The sequence below is a fragment of the Brassica rapa genome, chromosome A07 (assembly GCF_000309985.2).
Source record: "Brassica rapa cultivar Chiifu-401-42 chromosome A07, CAAS_Brap_v3.01, whole genome shotgun sequence".
In the NCBI taxonomy this organism is placed as follows: domain Eukaryota; kingdom Viridiplantae; phylum Streptophyta; class Magnoliopsida; order Brassicales; family Brassicaceae; genus Brassica; species Brassica rapa.
This window is the reverse complement of record NC_024801.2, coordinates 16,103,093-16,123,396: the sequence shown is the minus strand read 5'-3', so window position 1 is coordinate 16,123,396 and position 20,304 is coordinate 16,103,093. Positions and strand designations below refer to the sequence as shown.

Genomic DNA, 20,304 nt, shown 5'->3' with positions numbered 1-20,304 from the left:
CACGAATTTAGGCGTTAATTAGTGGTGTAATGTGTCACTAGAACATCCTAGAAACAACGCAATTATGTTAAGACAAGTTATCCTGATAACAATTAACAAAAATAATCATCTTACAAGCTAGTATAAACATCGAAGAAAATTGAGCTAGTTGATGAAAATCAATCACAATCTCGACAATCTGGTCGTAATATGTAAGCCAGTTAACTAAGACATTCTACATTTCAATGAATCGATAGTACAATTTACTATTGCTACTAGTGAAATGTAGATTAAAAAGACAAAAGACATTCTTTGACCGAAAAGGAGAAAGCAGGCTCCGTGTAACATTATAAGTGATCATCAATTTCATAATATAAACACCCCCAGCTTTGATTAGTTGGTTACATATTTGATTCCTTAACTAATGAGTTAATGGAAAAGCTTTACTAACAAAGTAATTAAAGTAAAGATGCATGGTCTAAGAGTCGCTTTCTAATCGTAAAGCAACCAACTAAACTCAAACTCATGCTATCTCAATTCCTGATCACAACCTATACATTGATTGATTTAAATCATTTTATTTCTCGTGACTCTATTTTCTCCCTTGTCTTTGAAGTTTTGGCAAACGATTACATTCCACATCTTTAGTGTAACGCGTGTCTTTATATTTTGTTTGTTCTACTTTTGTGTTATCTAACTTAAACATCACAATTTGACAAATGTCAGTCGACAAAATTTGATGTTGATGCGAATAGCAAAAGAAATGCCAAATTGATTTTGGTACCAACGTGAATGAAAGATTTTAAATATTTTTTATAAGAACGTCAATTAATTATGCAGTCACTAACAGGGTCCGTTGCTTAAAGGAAAAAAAAAATTCCAAACAAAATGATAATATAAAGACATTTTTACTAGAAAACCATAGAAAAGTTGTTATATTACGTTATCGAAAATTTTTAAATTACTATAATATTTTTAACCCCTAGTAAATTAAATTAAAAATCCTTGTTTATTTTTTTAAAAGTTGAGATTGGTTTTAGTTAACAAATCCACATCATTAAAACTATAATTCATGTCACTAATAAATGTGATAAAAAAGGTAAAGGGAAATACAATCAATCAATGTTCTCCTTAATTTAAACATTCAATATTAAAAGAAAAACAAACCTAGAACTTTGTTCCACCATAACCGTGCTACATTGTTATTTATCGTTCTTTGTCTGAAATCGTCTGTTCGAACCTGTCTTATCCGATATTGTCTTCGTCGAAATCGTATTCTCTGCAAGCTTCTTCTCCGAAATCATTTTCTCTGGTATGTTTTGACGCTCACTTTTAATTTTTAGAGTTTGTGGCTGAGTTTTATTTATGTTAGGGCTGAGTTATTTTCCTATTGCAGCTGATTTATATATGAACTTGTGGCTGAGTTACTTCATGCCAATCTCTGAACACATAACTATAAGCAGTTTGCATTCCGAGGAGAAAAAGCAAATAAATTCCGAAAACACCCAAGTGGGTGATTTTGGGGTTTATTCATTGAAAGAAACTAGATTCTCGGTTGGATTAATGAACGTCTCCATCTCAATCTCACCCGTATCGAAGAGGTATGTGATTATATTGTTAAAAGCTTGATTCTTTGTTTCTTCATGTGGTAGATTTGGTTTCACTGTGTGCATCGTTAAAAAGAATGTGACTTTTGGATTTTGTTTTGATGTTGTCAGTGGTGGTTATGATGAATATTGGTTATTTGATGAAGGGCCACATGAGAGAGAAAATAGACGATTTAGGTATGTCTCTCACTCTCTTTCAGATTTTGTATTGTTTGTGATTTGATACCCAGATTTGGAAATCCAATTTTTTTTTCCATATCTGAATGACATAGAAGCTTGAACGAGAAGAGAATGGAAGAGACGAAGAGAAGTGACAGATTCAACAGAGAAGACGCAGAGTAGTTCAATGAAGCTTGGAAACATAGAAGAGTTATCACCTGAGTGGTGCAGCAAACCTGTATTTTGTGTGTTTCTCTGTGAGAAACATAACTCAGCCGTGTATTTTGTATTTAACTTATGCTATGTTTTACACAACTCTGTCTTGTCGTTTATATATCTCAACCGTGTAATTTATATAACTCACCATACCTCAAACATACTCTAAAATCAGAAAATGTTTATATAACTCAGTTGTGTCGTTTAGATAACTAACTGTGTCTTTTATATAACTCAAGCATACCTCATACACTAAATCGGAAAATGAAATTGAATTACTTATAAAAGTTATATTGAAACTCTTCTTATAAATATCAAGTGAATATAAATAAACTGAATATGTATTTTCTTGAATTTTCAAGTTGAGACTCTAATTTGATCTTGAGATATATGTTCTCTTACAATTACTTAAAACCTTATATTTGTGTACTTTCTTGTATTTCCAAGTTGAGACTCTAACTTGATCTTGAGATACTTTCTTGACTTACAATGTGTGTACTTTCTTATATTTTCCAGTGGACACACTTAAGAGCCATAAACCCTAAATCATATACCTTAAACCCTAAACCCTAAACCGTATCTGAATGGTATAAGTTAGTCGTTACGTTCATATAAGTCAGTCGTCAAGTGTAATTTTTATCACGACGTATTGTATTTGTGCGGAACAAAACCATCTCTTCAACTCTGAATCCAAGACCATTGATTGATTTTAATCTAAAGGTTCAAAGTTATATTTTTGTTTATCCTCACACTTCTTTCTCATTGGTTAATTTTTTTATCAAAGATCACAATTTATGGCCCTTGATTAAATGAAATCTAAATACCAATGATCATAATCTTCTTAAGAAGAAATGTCTCTTTGGCTTTGATAGGTGACAGCAAGATAAACCAGAATATGTACCTTGTGGAAAAAACTTGGAAAGGTTGCATCACTAACTCTGTTCTTACTAAGAACCAAGTTAGACAAAATTTGGTGGAGTGGTCAAAACAGTCATCACAATAGGTGGTTTAAGTCAAAAAATTATCGTAAGTTCTAAATCGAGAGTAAGATTAGGTATTGTTCTAGACCCAAAACTCTGGTCTCGAACATCTCTAAAGCATAGTATCAAAATACCGATACACAATTCCAAAATATATCTTTTTGTTGGTACTTGAACGTTTATGAGGCTATACAAATGGAGAGCCTTCGTACACTCTCATCTAATGCAATTACAAATACTCTGATTCACTAAGTGTCAGAAATGAGATGACAACTCATATTCTATCTCTCTACGAATAGCTGCTCTATGAGTAAAATCTTAACTCAAAGTGATTTTATTAAAATCCAAAACAGCCTATAAGGCTAATGCTCGAAAGCAACAAAGGTCCGACATAAAATGCCATCGGCAACATCATGCTCAAAAACATTAACACGATACAAAATTAGGGTGTAAACACCCCCCCCCCCCCCAAAAATTCCGATGAAGAACATATCGTACAATCCTTAGCATTATCATCATCAGAATCATACATAGTACTAACGAACTAGACAGCTAACTGTTGGGGTCAAAATCGGTCCCAGTGAAATCAATAACTAATATCACCCAAGAATTTTATCCTTCACAAAAATGAGCCAGAAATGTTAAGAGAACAATTTCATATGCAACGTTCCATTTTGAACAAAGATATACAGAACAAACTCCATATATTTCTTCCCATAAAAGAAATAATTTTTTTTGTTTAAACAAGAATTATCCGAAAATGTTCTTTCGAAAAATATTTACGAAATAAAACAGTTTTACAAAGCAATATTTTGTAAAACGGAGAACGAAAGAGGCGTAACAAAGGTGAGGAATGAGCATCGCCCAAGCCTCCTTTCTCTTCCCTAATAAATGCCAAGCTATCCTCAAGCTCTATGAGCATCACCAAGCTTTCTCCCTCTCTCCTTGAGCAGCGCCCAAGATCCCTTTGAGAATGATGAGCATCTCCCAAGCCTCATCTCTCTTCCCCAAGCATTATATGAGCTCTCGTCGAGAAGCGTGAGCGTCGCCCAAGGTCTACTCTCTCTCTTCAGAATCGCCCAAAATCTCCTTGAGAAGAGTGAGCATCGCACAAGCCTCCTCTCTTTTCCACAAGCATCGCCCAAGCTCCCTTGAGAAGAGTTAGCATCACCCAAGCCTATTTCCTCTCTCACAAGCATCACCAATATCTCCTCAAGAAGAATGATCATCCCAAGCCTCATCTCTCTTCACTGAGCATCGCCATGTTCATCATGTTCTCACCAGGCCCGGCTCATAAATTAATGGACCCTGTGCATAATATATATAGTTTTCCACAAAAAAGGGCCTTAACTAGGTTTAACCAAAAAATAAAAGGGCCTTAATTATATTAGATTATCCAAAACAGGACCCTAATTATAAAGAAAAATTTTGAAAAAAAAACTGGACCCAGTGCTTTTGCACCTCCCGCACACGTCAAGAGCCGGCACTGGTTCTCACTTGAATCTCGTTCGAAAACGAGAAATCCTTTGTTTTCCGTAAAATTTAGCCAAACGGCAAGTAAAGCCGGTTAAGTTAAACACCGATATGTTTTCGACAAAACAAAGTTACTTTCATCAAAACAACGGCACAAAAACCGCAACTTGGAGCGAATTGACAATATTTCTGTGAAAATTCGTAAAACCGCATAACTTGTAAAACCGTCCAAGATACAAAACATCTCATTTACGGCTTAGCACGTAAAGCAGCACAATCTTAATGACGGTCTACTTTACTTGGTGATGAATAAGGAATAAAATATGATAATGGAAGATTTCCGTAAGAGATAAACTCAAATCTTGCCAAAAAGGAAATATCGGAGGAAATATGGAAAGAAGAGAGATATGTATCTATGGAAAAATGGCAAAACAGCCGACTTTGATGGTGTATAAATAAGGTCGGGACAGAGAAGAAATGGGACAAAAATTTCGTTACAGAAACTCTTTTCACTTAGAAACCTTAGGTTTTATTTCACTATACTTTGTTTTTTATTTTGCATCTGAATAGTAAACGAACGTCGCAAACATAATTTGATCTCTTGTCAAATATTTATAAATTGAGTTACGTTCGACTTGATCGTAAGATTGAATCCGAATTGTAGACAACATTCAATAAGATTGAATCCGAAATCAATAGAAACCATTTCAATTTTTTTTTTCATTTTTTGTGTTTAGGTGGTTATGTAGAGAATCAAAATCATTACCGTTTTCTTCCACTATAAATTTCGATTGAGAAATTTCGGTTCCCACAAAATACATTTCTAAAATTATTTTTATATATTTGGGATACTTTGTAGAATCTTAATGAAAAACAACTGAAAGTTCGTTATTCGATTCTACAGCTTTTTATCAGGTAAATTGGATTGTCATAAGCTTGGTGTTGTTGAAACCAATTAGAAAGATATCAAGCTATTAACAAGTTAGTAGCAATGTGTTTATGTTTCACTTTGATATTTTAAGAGTTTGATAGTGTTATAAAATATTTTGAAAAAAATCATTCACTTCTCCATAAGTTGGAAAATAACAGGTAGTTTTTTTTTTGATAAAACAAACAGGTAGGTTATCATATCGTTTTCAGAGTTCTGACAGGTTGAACAAAGGTGATTTTGAAAACCCATAACTTTCTATATTGAGGATAAAACAAATGTGATACAGATTAATTGTTGTTTTATGTGTAAGGCTGTATTTGAAGAACGAGACAAGTAATGTCGATTCATTTGTCATATTTTGTAACCATAAATATACAGTCACGCGATGTAATTTAATATACGCGGTGTTGTAAGCCAAGGTTTTCTTTGACAGCTGTAATTAATCTACTTAAATCTAATCAAACTGCAATTTTGGGAAATGAGTGGATCCAACGGATATTAAGCCATATTACGTGCATTGAAAGTCCGTACGTGTGGCACATAATTACTTTTCATTTCAGCACAAAATGGAAACTATTCCAGTTTGACCCAATAATAACTTCTCAGCAAACAACTTGTTAAGTCTCTAGAGTTAGAGACTTTTAGTTTTTGAGTAATAGCAAATAAAAAAACTAAGAGCACGTGAATAAAAAAAACTAAGAGCATTATTATTATTAATACTGTTTTTGTGCAGATTTTAGTGGAGCAGCCATTGACGCGGCTAGTGTGTAATGGTTTGGCTGAGACTAATTAGGAATTGGGGATTTGGCAGAAAACGTAAGAATATAGTTTTAAGAACTACGCAATGATCTTTATATATTATTGGCCTCTCCCCCCCTCGTTTGCGTGGAAATGAGCCAATACCGGAACCGGACCAGAAAACGGCTACATGTAGTAATATATTAGGGAATGTGTTCGTCTCCTTAGTTAGACTTCCTTTTAAAAGTTGAAACATACCAACTTCCTTATATTAAGCCATGAGAGTATAAATTATATCTATAAACTGCGTAAATGTGATGTTTTATATTACAAAATAGGTCAAAGTTGGATTCTAAAGAAATGACTATTTTTGGTTGACGAACTTTGGTATGCAAGATTTGATACTTTATTGGACTCTAAATATAATTCAGAAAATATTTTTTTTTTTGTATTTTATAACCATATCACATGTGTAAATGAAAACGTTAAACAAAAAGAGGGATGATGCTAATGATATACCGTAATCATCAAAAAGGAAATATATTACTATGTTACAATTACAAATACAGCGTAGTAAATTTGAATGCTAGGTTTGTCGCTTGGCATTTCTACAAAATGTAAGTATTATGAATTTATTTTTCATTAGATTGCTTCTTTATTCATTGCCCCGTGTCCACCTTAGTCGGAACATTACATGCAAAAAACTCGTATTTAAAACCTGAATAAACAAAAAGGACGGCTCTTGATATAATTGTTAGAACACAATTAATACGATTTAACCATTAGCTTGTCCAGTTATATCAATCTACTAACTTTGTTACATTGCATGGACGGCGATACTAAATATCCGATGAGTTGACAAAACACGGTAAATCTAAATAGACTGGTGGAAGAAAAAGCACGAACCTGCAAATTTAAGCCATATTTCGTACATTGGTAGGCCGTAGGTGTGGCACATAATTATTTTTTCCTTTAAGCACAAAATGTAGTGAAGAAGCTTATTGACAAAGGGGTCAGAAACAAGTTAAGCCTAATGAAATTGAAAAGAGCAAAAGGGATGGATGTTGCTCTCCAATATTGGTTTAACACAAGAGTGTAAATATTCTTGAGTTTCATTAGAAGTGAAGAAGTAAAAGGAGTACGTTTTTTTATTCAGGTCTACACTTTGACGTAAAAAAACTTTTTTGATGAATAAAAATTCAACATTTATTAAAAAAAAAACTCACGCTGACCAAAAAATAACTGGCCAGCGAACAACTTTTGAAGGTCTCTCAAGTTATAACATCAGGTAGTATATTTTTATTCATGGCAAATTAAAATAAACTTAGACAACTATTATTATTAGGGATCTCTTATTATTATTGTGCCATTGACGCGGCTAGTCTAATAGTTTAAGAACTACGTGGTGGTCATTTTTATAGGTTGTTGGTATTTTCTCCTCGTTTGAATGAGAAATGAGCCAATGGCGCACCAGAACAACGGATAGATGTAGTAATATATTTTGAGAATGCATTCGTCTCCTTAGTTAGACTTTTAAATGTTGAAACTTACCAACTTCCTTTAAAGTTAAGCCACGAGATTATAAATTCTATGTATAAAACCTGCATATATATATATATGTATTGTTTTTATATTAAAATTTAGAAAATAGTCAAAGTTGGATTCTGAAGAAATGGCTATTTTTGGTTGACGATTTTTGTATGCAAGATTTTATACAAAATTCATTGTTAGGATTACGGGAAAAATACTAAATGGAATAAAATAATTAGTGTTTTTCCCGTAATGGTAACATAATCTCATATCACATAACACGTACGTGTAAACGAAATCATTAAAGTTAACCAAAAGGAGGGATGATGTTATAAATGATATACCGTAATCATCAAAAAAGAAAACTGGCCTAATAGTAAATATGAATGCTAGGTTTGGTTTCCAAAACAATGAAACGAAGTCTTATGAATTTATTACATTTTCATTAGAGTGCTCTTTTTTATTGATCGCAGTGTAATCTTATGTGATCAATATTTGATGTTATCTATTATTGCATATATACCATGAATAGATCAAAATCTTAATAGATTCTAACAAGTGAATCTATATTATTAAAACTAAAATATTTTTTGTATTACTTGGAAACATGGTTAACAGTTTGTATGTAAACATATATATCAGTATTTTTATTATTTTATTTTATTAACACATTTAGCCATTACATTTACAATAAATTAAATATATTTTTTGTATTTCTTTTTATTTACAAATTGTGCCACCACATTTAAAATCAATTTAAACTAATTAATTACAAACAATTCTGAAACTTATCTAACCAAATCAATATTCATATATTGACCATTATTAATATTATACAAATATTAACTAAATTGCATGTGTTAAAGAAAGATAACATTTTCATGGGATTAACTAAATCGCCAAATTATAAAACATAAAAATATACATGATTTGTTTTATAAAACTAGCAATTTTATGAGTTTACGTTTGAATACAAGTTAAATCAAACATCTGCGCCGCGCGGATCAAATTCTAGCATTTATTATATGCTCTAAATTATAGCCATTTTAAATTTAAAATTAACAAAAATATGCTGTTCAATTTTAAATATTTTAAATTATCTGGTTCCTCTTTATTATTTTAGAATTGTTGATGATCGTAAACAACCTACAATTTACCTCAAAAAGAATATCCAAATGTGAATAGTGAGAGTTTGAAACACAAAATTTGATACAAATGTTTGATGTTCGAACTATTTCACACATATTAGAAATAATAAAAAGATTATTTTATTTATCATTTGTTTGGTTTTACCAATAAGTTTTAATATTCATTTTTACATTTTATTTGATGTTTTAGTTTTAAGGGCAAATATATTAACTATACTCCAAAACATTAATCTTTCGGATACAATAACAAAATACGAAAACATCAATCATCCGATACGGAGGGATTATTATTAAAAACTGTAACTAGTAAATTTTCTTTATCTACTAATAATAGCAATCCCAATTAATTCTAAAGGTTGTGAATCCACTTATATTCAAAAGGTTGTGTCTTTTGTAAAAAATGTGTACAAAATTGTGTATTTTTTAAAAGTTTAATGTTGGAAGGTTGTATCTTCTCTAAAAATTATCTAAAAGTTGTGACTATTCATATAAGTATTTTTTTTTTAAATAACTACTTTTATATTGGAAGAATGCGACTATTCAAATTGAAGAGTTGTGACTATTCAAATAGATTTTTAAAATCTATAAATAGTCTCTACCATGCATTTCTCAAAATATATTTTCACTAATCAACTAACAATAAAATGGTGGAAAAAAGTTTTTAACAGTTACATGGATACAAATTTTTAGAAAACATTCAAATGAAGCGTTATAAACAAAAAAAAATATTAGAAAGAGTTTTACGTGTTTGGATAGCTAAAAATCCAAAACGAAGTAATGAAATCATTAGTCTTAATTTTCTTATGATAGATGAAAAAGTTTGTCTTTCACACATACAAATTTGTTTATATGTTCATGTTATTGCCGTGTTCTTCTTGATATTGTTGCTATTGTAAAACAAACCAACAAACCCGTAATAAAAAGATCACATTTTAGTTTATATATAAATGTTTATGTAAACTATTTTATTGTTTTATTTGATTTTGGTTGCAGAATGAATAACATCGATTTTATTTCCGGTGTTTTCCCATTTTCCAATCTTGACAAAGGGATTTAGAATGCAGTTTCCGTTGTTTATATAATTTTTGGAGAATTCACTGGTTATATGGTTCAAAATATCGTATAAAGGTTTGCTTATGAGGCAGAAGAAATGAAAAAAGGGTTCGAGATCAGAGATGACATGTTCCTTCATGCATCAATTTTGGAGGACCAACTGTAAGATATACTTTTATGATTTCAATTAAGATATCTTAATTCAACCTTAATAGTGTTCTAAGAGAAGGAGAAAAAAACACTAACCTTGATCCATACTTGATTAGACTTAATATAAACGCAACTCTACCAATCGATCTTCTCTTCTTTTTGGCCTTCAATCCTTTATGATTCCCTTTGATGAACCAAGGAATGTAAACCCTTCTATTCACGTTTATAACGGTGGCTTATACGTTACGTAATGGTTTTATTACCGACACAAACGTAATTCTTATTGCATATAAGAAAAGTCACTTTTCTCTCTATATAAACCACCAACACACGTGAGCAATACATATATATGTGTTGTTGTGCCCTTTATACTCTTTCAAACACAAACAATACTTTCTACGTGATTAACATATTATAAGCACAATCATAAATAATAACTGTTTTACTAACATAGAAATAGTAATTTTTAAAAAGAGTATAAACTATATAATAATTTTAATATTATCTCTTAGATAGAAATTTTATAAAAAAATTCATGCGAAAATAATTGAATTTGTTCAAGAATTGGTTGGAGCTAAATGTCATACTGAAATTGTAAGAAAAACTTTTAAGAGACAGAGACATAATTGTATCCAATATTTGTTCTGATAAAAATATAACCGGAACATTATAGTTTATATAAATGTATATTTAATACTTTGCAAATCATATTTTAATCACTAAGATTAATTTAATTATTTATTAAGCATATAGGTTTCTAAATTATTGATTGTATCATATTTTTTATACAAATGAATTTCCGTGCGATTTCGCACGGGTTCTTTACCTAGTTGTTTATAACATAAATTTGTCATAACTTTGTAGAATTATATGTGCATGCTCAGATGGGATTATTCTAATTGAACTGGTAGCACGTAGCACTTTTTGTGACTCATAAATGCAAGAAAATTCCCCCGTCCCACCATTATAGCAAGTGGTGTACTGGTGTAATACTTTTTTATCAATTGAGTTTAGTGAAACAATTTCGCACGAAGAAACAAAGAGAAAAGTACATGTAACTACTACTCCGTTTCATTTGTTTTTAATTATTTATTCTGAGAACTACTCCGTTTCATTTGTTTTTAATTATTTATTCTGAGAACTACTCCGTTTCATTTGTTTCGTTATTCTTTATCGTATTATCGTTAAACATTTTTTTTCTCTGAGAAATATGGATGATGAATGATCATAGCCAAGTCCTAAAAGCCGCCTAGTAACATAAATAAACAAATAGGTACGGTTGGGCTCTGGATATCGTAGTTACAACTTACGACACACATTAATACAACTTAACCAATTAAACTCGTCCAGTTATATCTATCTATCGACTTTATTACATTGCATGGACGGCTATACTACATAGCTCAACTACATATCCCATGAGTTGAAAAAACACGGTGAATCTAAAGTAAACTGACGTAAGAAAAAGCACGAACCTGTCATTGTCATGTCACACGTTTTTGTTGTTCTTATTTAAGTTAAAAATAATTTGAAGTCAAAAGAAAACGTACCACTATAAATACTGTTCCATGCTCTTCATTTCATCATTTCAAAATCATAACAAAAAGAAACCAAACACACAAAAAAAAACAAACAAAACAAAAAGATGGTCCTCTTTGCTTTAACTTCACCTTCTTCTTCTTCTTCAAAGCTGAAACAACATTCACACCGGAGCTTCTCTGAGTCTCTAATGGAAGATAGCATCGAAGACGCTGAAGCCATCATTCACCAATGGATTTCGCCAGACTCTTCTTCTTCTTCATCTTCTTTCTGCTGCACCTTCTCGCTTTTCTCCAACAAAAACAGAGAAGAAGCTAAGCAATTCATCAGAGCTGTCACCACCTTACACTCCGCAATGGTCAAGCTTATCTCCGCCAATCCAGCATCAACGAAGCTTATCCGAGCAGAGAGTCTACTAAAGACCTCCATGAACCATCTATCCAAAGAGTTCTACAGAATCCTAAAATCAAACCGACGCTACCTCGATCCAGAATCCGTCTCTGCTCGCTCTCGAAACTCTTCAAGAAACGTCTCCAAAGAAGACGATGATGCAGAAGCCATGGCGGATTTAAAGATGATCGCCGACTGCATGACGTCATCAGGATACGGCAAAGAATGCTTCAGGATCTACAAAAAGATCCGTAAGTCGATCATCGTCGAAGCTCTGGAGCAGCTCGGCTTCGAGAGTCTAACCCTCTCGCAGGTTCAGAAGCTCGAGTGGGAGAGTACGGAGAAGAAGACCAGAGTATGGTTACGAGCCGCGAGAAAAGCCGTTACGACTCTGTTTCGCGGCGAACGGATCCTCTCCGATCACGTCTTCTCTTCCTCAGCCGCGTTGCGAGAATCTTCGTTCGCCGAGATCACTCTGCAAAGCGCGTTAGCTCTGTTCTCGTTCCCCGGAAACGTGGCGAAATCTCGGAAGACGCCGGAGAAGATCTTCCTCACTCTCGACGTTTACCAGTCGATCGTCGAGCTTATGCCGAGAATCGAAGAAGTTTTCAGCTACGATTCGACGTCTACCGTCAAATCGCAGATCGCCGGAACCCTAGCGAACCTCGAGGAAGCGGTGGTGTCGATGATCGACGAGTTCGAGTCGTCGATTTCGAAGGAATCTTCGAAATCGATGATCTCCAATGGCGGAATCCACCAGCTTACAAGATACGTCATGAACTACATCGTCTTCCTCGCCGATTACAGCGAGGTGCTCGTTAACATCATCCCCGAAACGTCGTCGTTCGCTTCACCAGAAGAAGATGAATCCACGTCATCATCATCATTATCATCGCCGCTTGCGAAACGAATCTCGTGGCTGATTCTCTTCCTACTCTGCAAAATCGACGCCAAGTCTCGTCTCTACAGCGACGTGGCTCTCTCGTACCTCTTCTTAATCAACAATCTCCACTACGTCGTGGTTAAGGTCCGTACGTCGAATCTCAAGGAGGTTCTGAGCGAGGGTTGGCTGGAGAAGCACGAAGGGAAGCTGAAGAATCACGTCGCGAAATTCGAGGAGATCGTTTGGGGAGAGCTGATGACGTCACTTGCGACGGCGGAGGAGGAGGAGGAGGAGGAAGAAGCGGAGGAGTTTGTTAGACGGTTTAGTGACCGGTTCGAGGAAGCGTATAAGAGGCAAACCGGTTGGGTTGTACCGGATTCGAAATTGAGAGATGAGATTAAAGTTTCGGCTGCTATGACGCTTATACCTGCTTACACGGAGTTTTACAAAAAGTATCGGGTCGGGTTAAGGAAGAATCTCGGGGTTGCCCCTGAAGATATTGGGAATTATATCTCGGATCTGTATTTCGGGTCGGGTGGATCAGGGTGCGTTTCTTCAGTTCATTCTTACGTTTGATATTAGCCATGTTCGAAAATCGTTAGGCGTTTATTCGTACGTTTAGATTGGATCTAGTGCGTTGGGAAAAAAATCAAAGTATATTTAGAGATTAACCGAAGATTTATTTTGTGTCATTTTAAAATTAAATATTATTAGATGTGGTAATATTTCGAGTATGTAAGCATTGTCTAGTGGTTTGTTCGCATTTTTTTGTTTTTATCAGTCTTGGTCCGTTTTTGTTTCTGAAACCAACAACACGCACAAACTTAGTTGAGTTATGATTGCACCTCCCGCAACTCCAGTTCGGAAACACCTGCAGATTGTAGCATCGATGCATGAACACTCACTATTTTCTTCAAAGTTCTATGCAGGTGGAATGTGACTTTCTTTTTCTTTCCACGTGTTAACTGATCTGATGCATGAACAAACATCATAGGGAGTTCAAACACGTACGCTCAGACCTTTGGTAGCCTTATTAAACAAAACCTTTCACTTGTGATCTTCTCTCATAATAGATCAACCAAGCACAGACCTAGCAGCCTAACTCGGTTACAAGAATAACTTCTCAATCAAGTGTCTCTTCACTGGGAAAGTTCTCGTAGATGTTGCTCTTTGACACGAATCTTCTTCTTGAGATTATCTAACTAAGATATGACACATGTCAAAAGATACTGAAGCCATACCTTGCTCCTCACGTCACTTTCTTTTTCTTGTTTCTTCTTAAAGTGACTTCCCGTATGTTTTGCACCACCAAAACAGACTTGTGCGAGGATAACTCGGTTACTGTCTCCTCTTCATCAGCTTGTCCTGAACTTGTTTCAGAGAATCCCAGTGATAAGCCTTTACGAGCATATTATTTGAAGAGGAAAAGAGGACCTGAGGTGGCAGAGACGTGAGGTTCAAGAGTGAAGATAAACAAAAAATATCATTTGAATAAGAGAATAACTATATAAGAGCTGTAGTACTTTTCATTTACATTCATTCAGATATTTTGAGGAATATTGCTGTGAGAGATATTTTCTCTACAACTTTGGCGATCATCAAGAGCTTCATCGAAGGCTAGATCGATTCAGGACTTTTATGGATTGATTCTAGATTGTAATTCCTTGATAACTGAAATACACTAGTCTTTCTCTTATCACCCAGCTACTTCCATCACTGAGATTAAGAGCTTTAGCTTGTCAACCAAATGCTCTGAAATTTTGGTCTAGAACATGTAGGAGATTCTCTGTCTTTCTAAGTCAATCATGGACTTAAGACGCAGGAGCTCATGACCTTCTTTGATAGGTATTGGTGTTCTCAAGCTTCATCTCTCTTGTTGATCAACAACCAGCATTCTTGTATTCAAGTTTATTTCATCAACGATGCTGACCAACGTGAACTTCCTAGAAGAACCAAGTAAGTCCTCCATACGTCTTCCATCAAATCTTCTTGACATTTTCACCATCTTAAATTTGATGCTCTATCAGATACATCATTAGTAGACTTTTTGCGACCTCATTTGTTACAATGCAAGTCTATATTCATATCTTACCACTGAAAGCCTTTCTTCATTTTGTTTCCATAAGCTCGAGCAGAAATCATCGCAGATTGTACGAGCAAAGAGGGGGTATCCATTTTAACAGACAGATCAGTCCAAGACATGTGGTAACAATAACTGAAAATTTTGGTGAGTTTATCTGAGCTCATCTTCATTTTATCCCATGTCACATAACGACCTCGGAGAAAAAAATGCATAACAACCTTTATAACTGAAACTTATGACGAGTATGTTCACAATTGCACTCCATCATCCACTAATGTATATTCATCTCTTCTTTCTTAGAGCCTGATCTTCAGTTGCAATTAGTCTTCTCTTTCTATGAGCCCATTAGTAAATGTTTTCTCTCAAAATAAGAACCTTTTGTAGCCTTCCTGCAACACCTTAATTAGTCTTCTTCCTGAATTACAAGAACCATGTACCTCAGATTATAGCATTGATGCTTGACGCAATACTACACTTGATTTCCTTTTCTATTGCAATCACACTCAGACCCTTGCACATTTCCTCTGAGGCATGATTCATGCGTTGCTGTAGATGCTCCTAGAAATGTAGTTAGTGGTAAACAAGAGATTAAAGAAGTCCTGGATCGAAACTCTCAGCTTTATGCTATAAAATATGTGAGCAGTACAGTCCGAAAGTCAAAAGTAAAGGGCGATGGTTGTTTTGTTAATTTACCTTTTCTATTATAGTCATTAGCTAATTCACCCTTGTTAAAAATAGATGGTTGGATCAGTACTGCAATACATTAACGTAGATTTGAACTAGCCTGTACATCCTATTTACAGAAAGGAGTATACATAAATTAGGAAGTCATGTTCTGGAGACATGTATAAATGCACAATAAATATGTACACCTAACTTTGTGGGAGAGAGAGATAAATTAAATAAGGAATAAGAAAACTAAAGTTTTTAAGCGAATAAACGCACGCATAAGATGTGAGCCAAAGCGTTTAGTAATTAAAGATTAATACGTAAACGTAATCTCTTAAACCACATTCGGTTGGTGGAAGTTGAAATGACTTAAGACAATTTCACTCTCACAATTTATTTTATTTTTGGCTCTTCTTCACCTCCTTCCTATGCTCACATTCTACTCCAAGACTCCAACTCACATTTCAACAATCTCTTTAATAATAACGAACCATAAACTATGAAATTATGAAAAACAGGAATGAGGAAATGGGGAAAATGTATCAATAGGCAATATTCGATCTAGACATTGGGGAAAAGGTATAGCATGTGATAAAGAACACTGTTTCACAGTGGCAGAGGGAGAAAATTATTTTACATGGGTCAAACTGGTAACATTTGTATTTTACATGGGTCAACAAGTTTAATTCTTTGGGTTTTTATGCAAGAAATACATGTAAACTTTTTTTTTACAAAATTTCACATGGGTCATTTGACCCACATGCCACTGCTCTAGCTCCGCCACTGCTGTTTCATCAGATTCTTTTGTATATGTTAGACTAAAACTGTGCTAACAATTATTTATAAGTCAGGCAATGGATCCTGACGCTCGTAGGTTTTATGGCATCTACGTTATGAATGACAAGTTGGTAACGTAATAAATGCTAATGGTGAATAGATTGAAAATAATCTCGAGCTTGCCAGTATGGGAGCAGCTCTCTGCCAATAATCATCCAATGAACCATTGAACCTCATATCCACTGTCATTACACAGTTGGTTTCATATTTAATCATGCAGATCATAAATGCACATAGATTCTCGATATCAAAATATGAGCAAAAACAGCACACTAAGTTTTCTAGATAAATAAAGAAGACTAATGGACTACTATAGAGTAAAAATATGTCAGCCTTGTAAAATTCAAAATCAAAACTTTAAACAAACTTAAAAAAACCTAATCTTACTTGTTGCCACACAAAAAAATCTCAACTTAGGATCTAACCTGTATCTATTTTTTCTGTACATAGAAGAACATTAAATTATAAGTGAATTTCACTCCAATGTATTCCTCTAAATAAAGGAATTCTATGCTTTTTCATTTATAATTAATATTATATCTTATTTTATAAATAGGAGAAATATAACATTCTTCTACAAATAATAGAAAATATTTTTTATTTTATAAGAACACTTTGAAATGAAATTTACCTCTTTTAAAAAAAAGAGAATGAAATTTACCTCTATTTTAGAAGTAGAAGTAGGTTGGAAATGGTATAATACCAATTAGTCTCAAGGTTTCTGTACTGAAACTTAAAGTTGTGATTCTGGCTGCTTTCGAAAGGATCTAAGTGATAATTACTCAGATGGTTACTTATTTTCTAACTCATGCTGCAAATCGTTGTTGAAAGCTGCAACAATGGCGGCCAAAGCTTGTTCTCTTGTTTAACTCATTTCACATCTAGAAAAGAACGTAAATATTAGTTTTGAATCAAAATCTAACAAAACGTAATAAAACTCAGTTTTGAAGAAGAAAACACACAAGTGATAATTGAAAGAAACCTAAGTTTTCTCATAGAGAGCATCAAAAGATTGATCCAACGTAATGTACCGAAGCGTAACACAACTTGTGGAGGAAGAGCTTACGCTACTTGTGGAAGAAAAGCTTACACTACTCTTATCTTTTTCACTATCAAACAAATCCAACGAAGCGTTCTTAAGTTGAGATTTGAGATATGCCAGTCTTTTTGAAAAAAAATTATGCCACATTTTTCAGCAAAATGAAGCTTAGTTTCCTCGATCACTTATCAGTTCCCAACCACATGAGAAACCAAGCTAGTAATATATGTCAACAATTTCTAAAACCATAACGAATATATGCCTCTTCAAAACTCAAACATGCACAACTATATAATAAGACAGTACTTACCCTCATCGTTACTAACGTATAACCATAAAACAGTTCTAAACATCAACCATAAGACACATAACTACATGAGCAAAATTACCAATTAAAGATTTTATATGTATTTAAGTTTGGTATTTTCGGACGTGTAAGTTTTTTTTATCAAAGTTAACAAGTTCTTACCCAACACTCTTTCAGTAATTTTGGTATTTCCAAAATTCTTTCAAGTAATTACACTTAATAAAGGAACACGTATTGCATCATGTATACGCAAACATCAATGTATCCCCACTTGTCTCTAAAATTCACCTTAAGCTTTTTAAGCTGTAGAAAAATTATTTAAAAGGTAGGAGTATTAAACTTCTCAAACAAAATTCAACGGTGATGTAGAACCCACTGAAAAATTCATAGCTGTCGTTTCCTCATCCATCATCATGTTCTCTTATATAATCCCCTTTTACAATCTACACTTCATTCTCAAGCATCTTACTTATTTCATTATTTTTTCTTAACCCCAAAAACAAACACACAAACAAAAAACATAATAATATGGATCTTCTCCTTCTCATATTATGCATCCTTGTCTCTTATCTTTTCTTCAAGATCTGGAAACTCAAAGACTCAAAAAAAGACAAAGATTGCTACATCTTAGACTATCAATGTCATAAACCATCAGACGATAGAATGGTGAGTACTCACTTCAGCGGAGAAATCATTCACCGAAATAAAAACCTCGGTTTAGAGGAATACAAGTTCCTTCTCAAAGCCATCGTGAGCTCAGGGATCGGTGAACAAACCTACGCTCCGAGACTCGTCTTCGAAGGCAGAGAAGAGCGTCCTACGTTGCAAGATGGGATCTCGGAGATGGAAGAGTTCTACGTAGACACCATCGGAAAACTCCTGGAGAGACAGCAAATCTCACCTAAAGAAGTCGACATCCTCGTAGTCAACGTCTCCATGCTCACCTCAATGCCTTCTTTACCGTCAAGAATTATAAACCATTACAAGATGAGGGAAGACATCAAAGTCTTCAACTTAACCGGGATGGGATGTAGCGCGAGTCTAATCTCTGTAGACATTGTCAAGAACATATTCAAAAGCTACCCAAACAAATTAGCTCTCGTTGCTACCTCCGAGTCTTTGAGCCCTAATTGGTATAGCGGAAACAACCGTTCGATGATTCTAGCCAACTGCTTGTTCCGGTCCGGTGGTGCTGCCATTCTCTTGACTAACAAACGTAGCTTGAGAAAAAAAGCAATGTTTAAGCTCAAGTGTTTGGTACGGACTCACCATGGAGCTAGAGAGGAGTCTTACAACTGCTGTATCCAGTCCGAGGACAAACAGGGTCGTGTAGGGTTTTACTTGGGGAAGAATCTACCAAAGGCAGCCACTCGCGCTTTGGTAGACAATCTGAAGGTTATAGCACCCAAGATTCTTCCTGTTACCGAGCTCTTGAGGTTCATGGTAAAGCTTTTCATCAAGAAAATCAAGATGCATCAAAACCCTAGCAAGGGCTCCACGAATCTCCCACCGGGGACTCCTATAAAGGCAGGGATCAATTTCAAGACCGGGATTGAACATTTTTGCATTCATACCGGAGGAAAAGCTGTGATTGATGGGATCCAACATAGCTTGGATTTAACCGACTATGATATTGAACCGGCGAGGATGACTCTTTACAGGTTTGGGAATACCTCGGCTAGTAGTTTGTGGTATGTGTTGGCTTACATGGAGGCTAAGAAGAGACTGAAGAGAGGAGATAGGGTGTTTATGATAAGCTTTGGAGCTGGTTTTAAGTGTAATAGTTGCGTTTGGGAAGTTTTGAGAGACCTCACCACTGGAGAATCAAAAGGGAATGTGTGGAATCATTGCATTAATGATTATCCACCTAAATCGATTTCGAATCCTTTTACAAAGATGTATGGTTGGCTTCAAGATGAAGATCCTGATACTTTCAAGATCCCTGAGACTTTTAAGATCCCTGACGAGTATATGTAAAACGTTTCCACACAGAAACGCATACGCAAAAACAACACAAAGGTGACAATATTCTCTTTTTTTTCCCTTTAATTTGTGTTAATTTGAATGAGCTTGGAAAGGATATATGAGTGCATGTAACAGAAACTTTGGTTACGTATTGCTTGATATAATTTTTTGGGTTATAATTTGTTAATTCCACACTGTTAAAGAATTTCGGGGGAGTGCACCTCCAATACGATGAGAATTTTTCTAATTTGTCATCCGATTGGAATGTTGTCCTCTTTTTCTTGCGTCAAAAGTCGTATCATTTTAATAAATTTTTGTATTATGTTCATTTTGCACTTTAATTTGTAATATTGTTTCGCATTTACTGAACTTTGTCAATGTAATTCATTCTACTCTTCCTTTTACGTGATTGTAAATTTTCAATTGTTTGGTTTGAAACTAATACAAGGAAATAAAGAGACTTCAGTATAGTTCTGAGTTATGATGTTCAAATTCCGAACATGTCTTGATCTACTTTTCTTTGTTAAAATAACATTTACATTTACGTGCGACATAAAATATTTTATTTTATAATTTCTATTCCTGAAACGATTTTTCGTGTCGAACTTGTATTTACAAAATATTCAAA

At 34.2% G+C, this 20,304-nt stretch overlaps 2 protein-coding genes across 3 annotated transcripts; both read left to right on the top strand.

The window, feature by feature from the left end:
* Window positions 1-1,374: 1,374 nt before the first annotated feature.
* On the top strand, window positions 1,375-13,615 carry LOC103829757 (exocyst complex component EXO70H1). 2 transcript variants are annotated; one of them, XM_033274903.1, is made up of 3 exons: window positions 1,375-1,580; window positions 1,698-1,763; window positions 1,859-13,615. In XM_033274903.1, the coding sequence occupies exon 3, from the start codon at window positions 11,610-11,612 to the stop codon at window positions 13,350-13,352; it is 1,743 nt and encodes a 580-aa protein (XP_033130794.1). In that variant the 5' UTR covers window positions 1,375-1,580; window positions 1,698-1,763; window positions 1,859-11,609; the 3' UTR covers window positions 13,353-13,615. The 2 variants fall into 2 exon arrangements, with proteins under 2 accessions (XP_033130794.1, XP_033130793.1); XM_033274902.1 differs by having other exon boundaries at window positions 1,698-13,615.
* Window positions 13,616-17,463: 3,848 nt separating this feature from the next.
* Window positions 17,464-20,099, top strand: LOC103829755 (3-ketoacyl-CoA synthase 12). Its single transcript, XM_009105454.3, has one exon. The coding sequence runs from the start codon at window positions 18,240-18,242 to the stop codon at window positions 19,686-19,688; it is 1,449 nt and encodes a 482-aa protein (XP_009103702.1). The 5' UTR covers window positions 17,464-18,239; the 3' UTR covers window positions 19,689-20,099.
* Window positions 20,100-20,304: the final 205 nt, after the last annotated feature.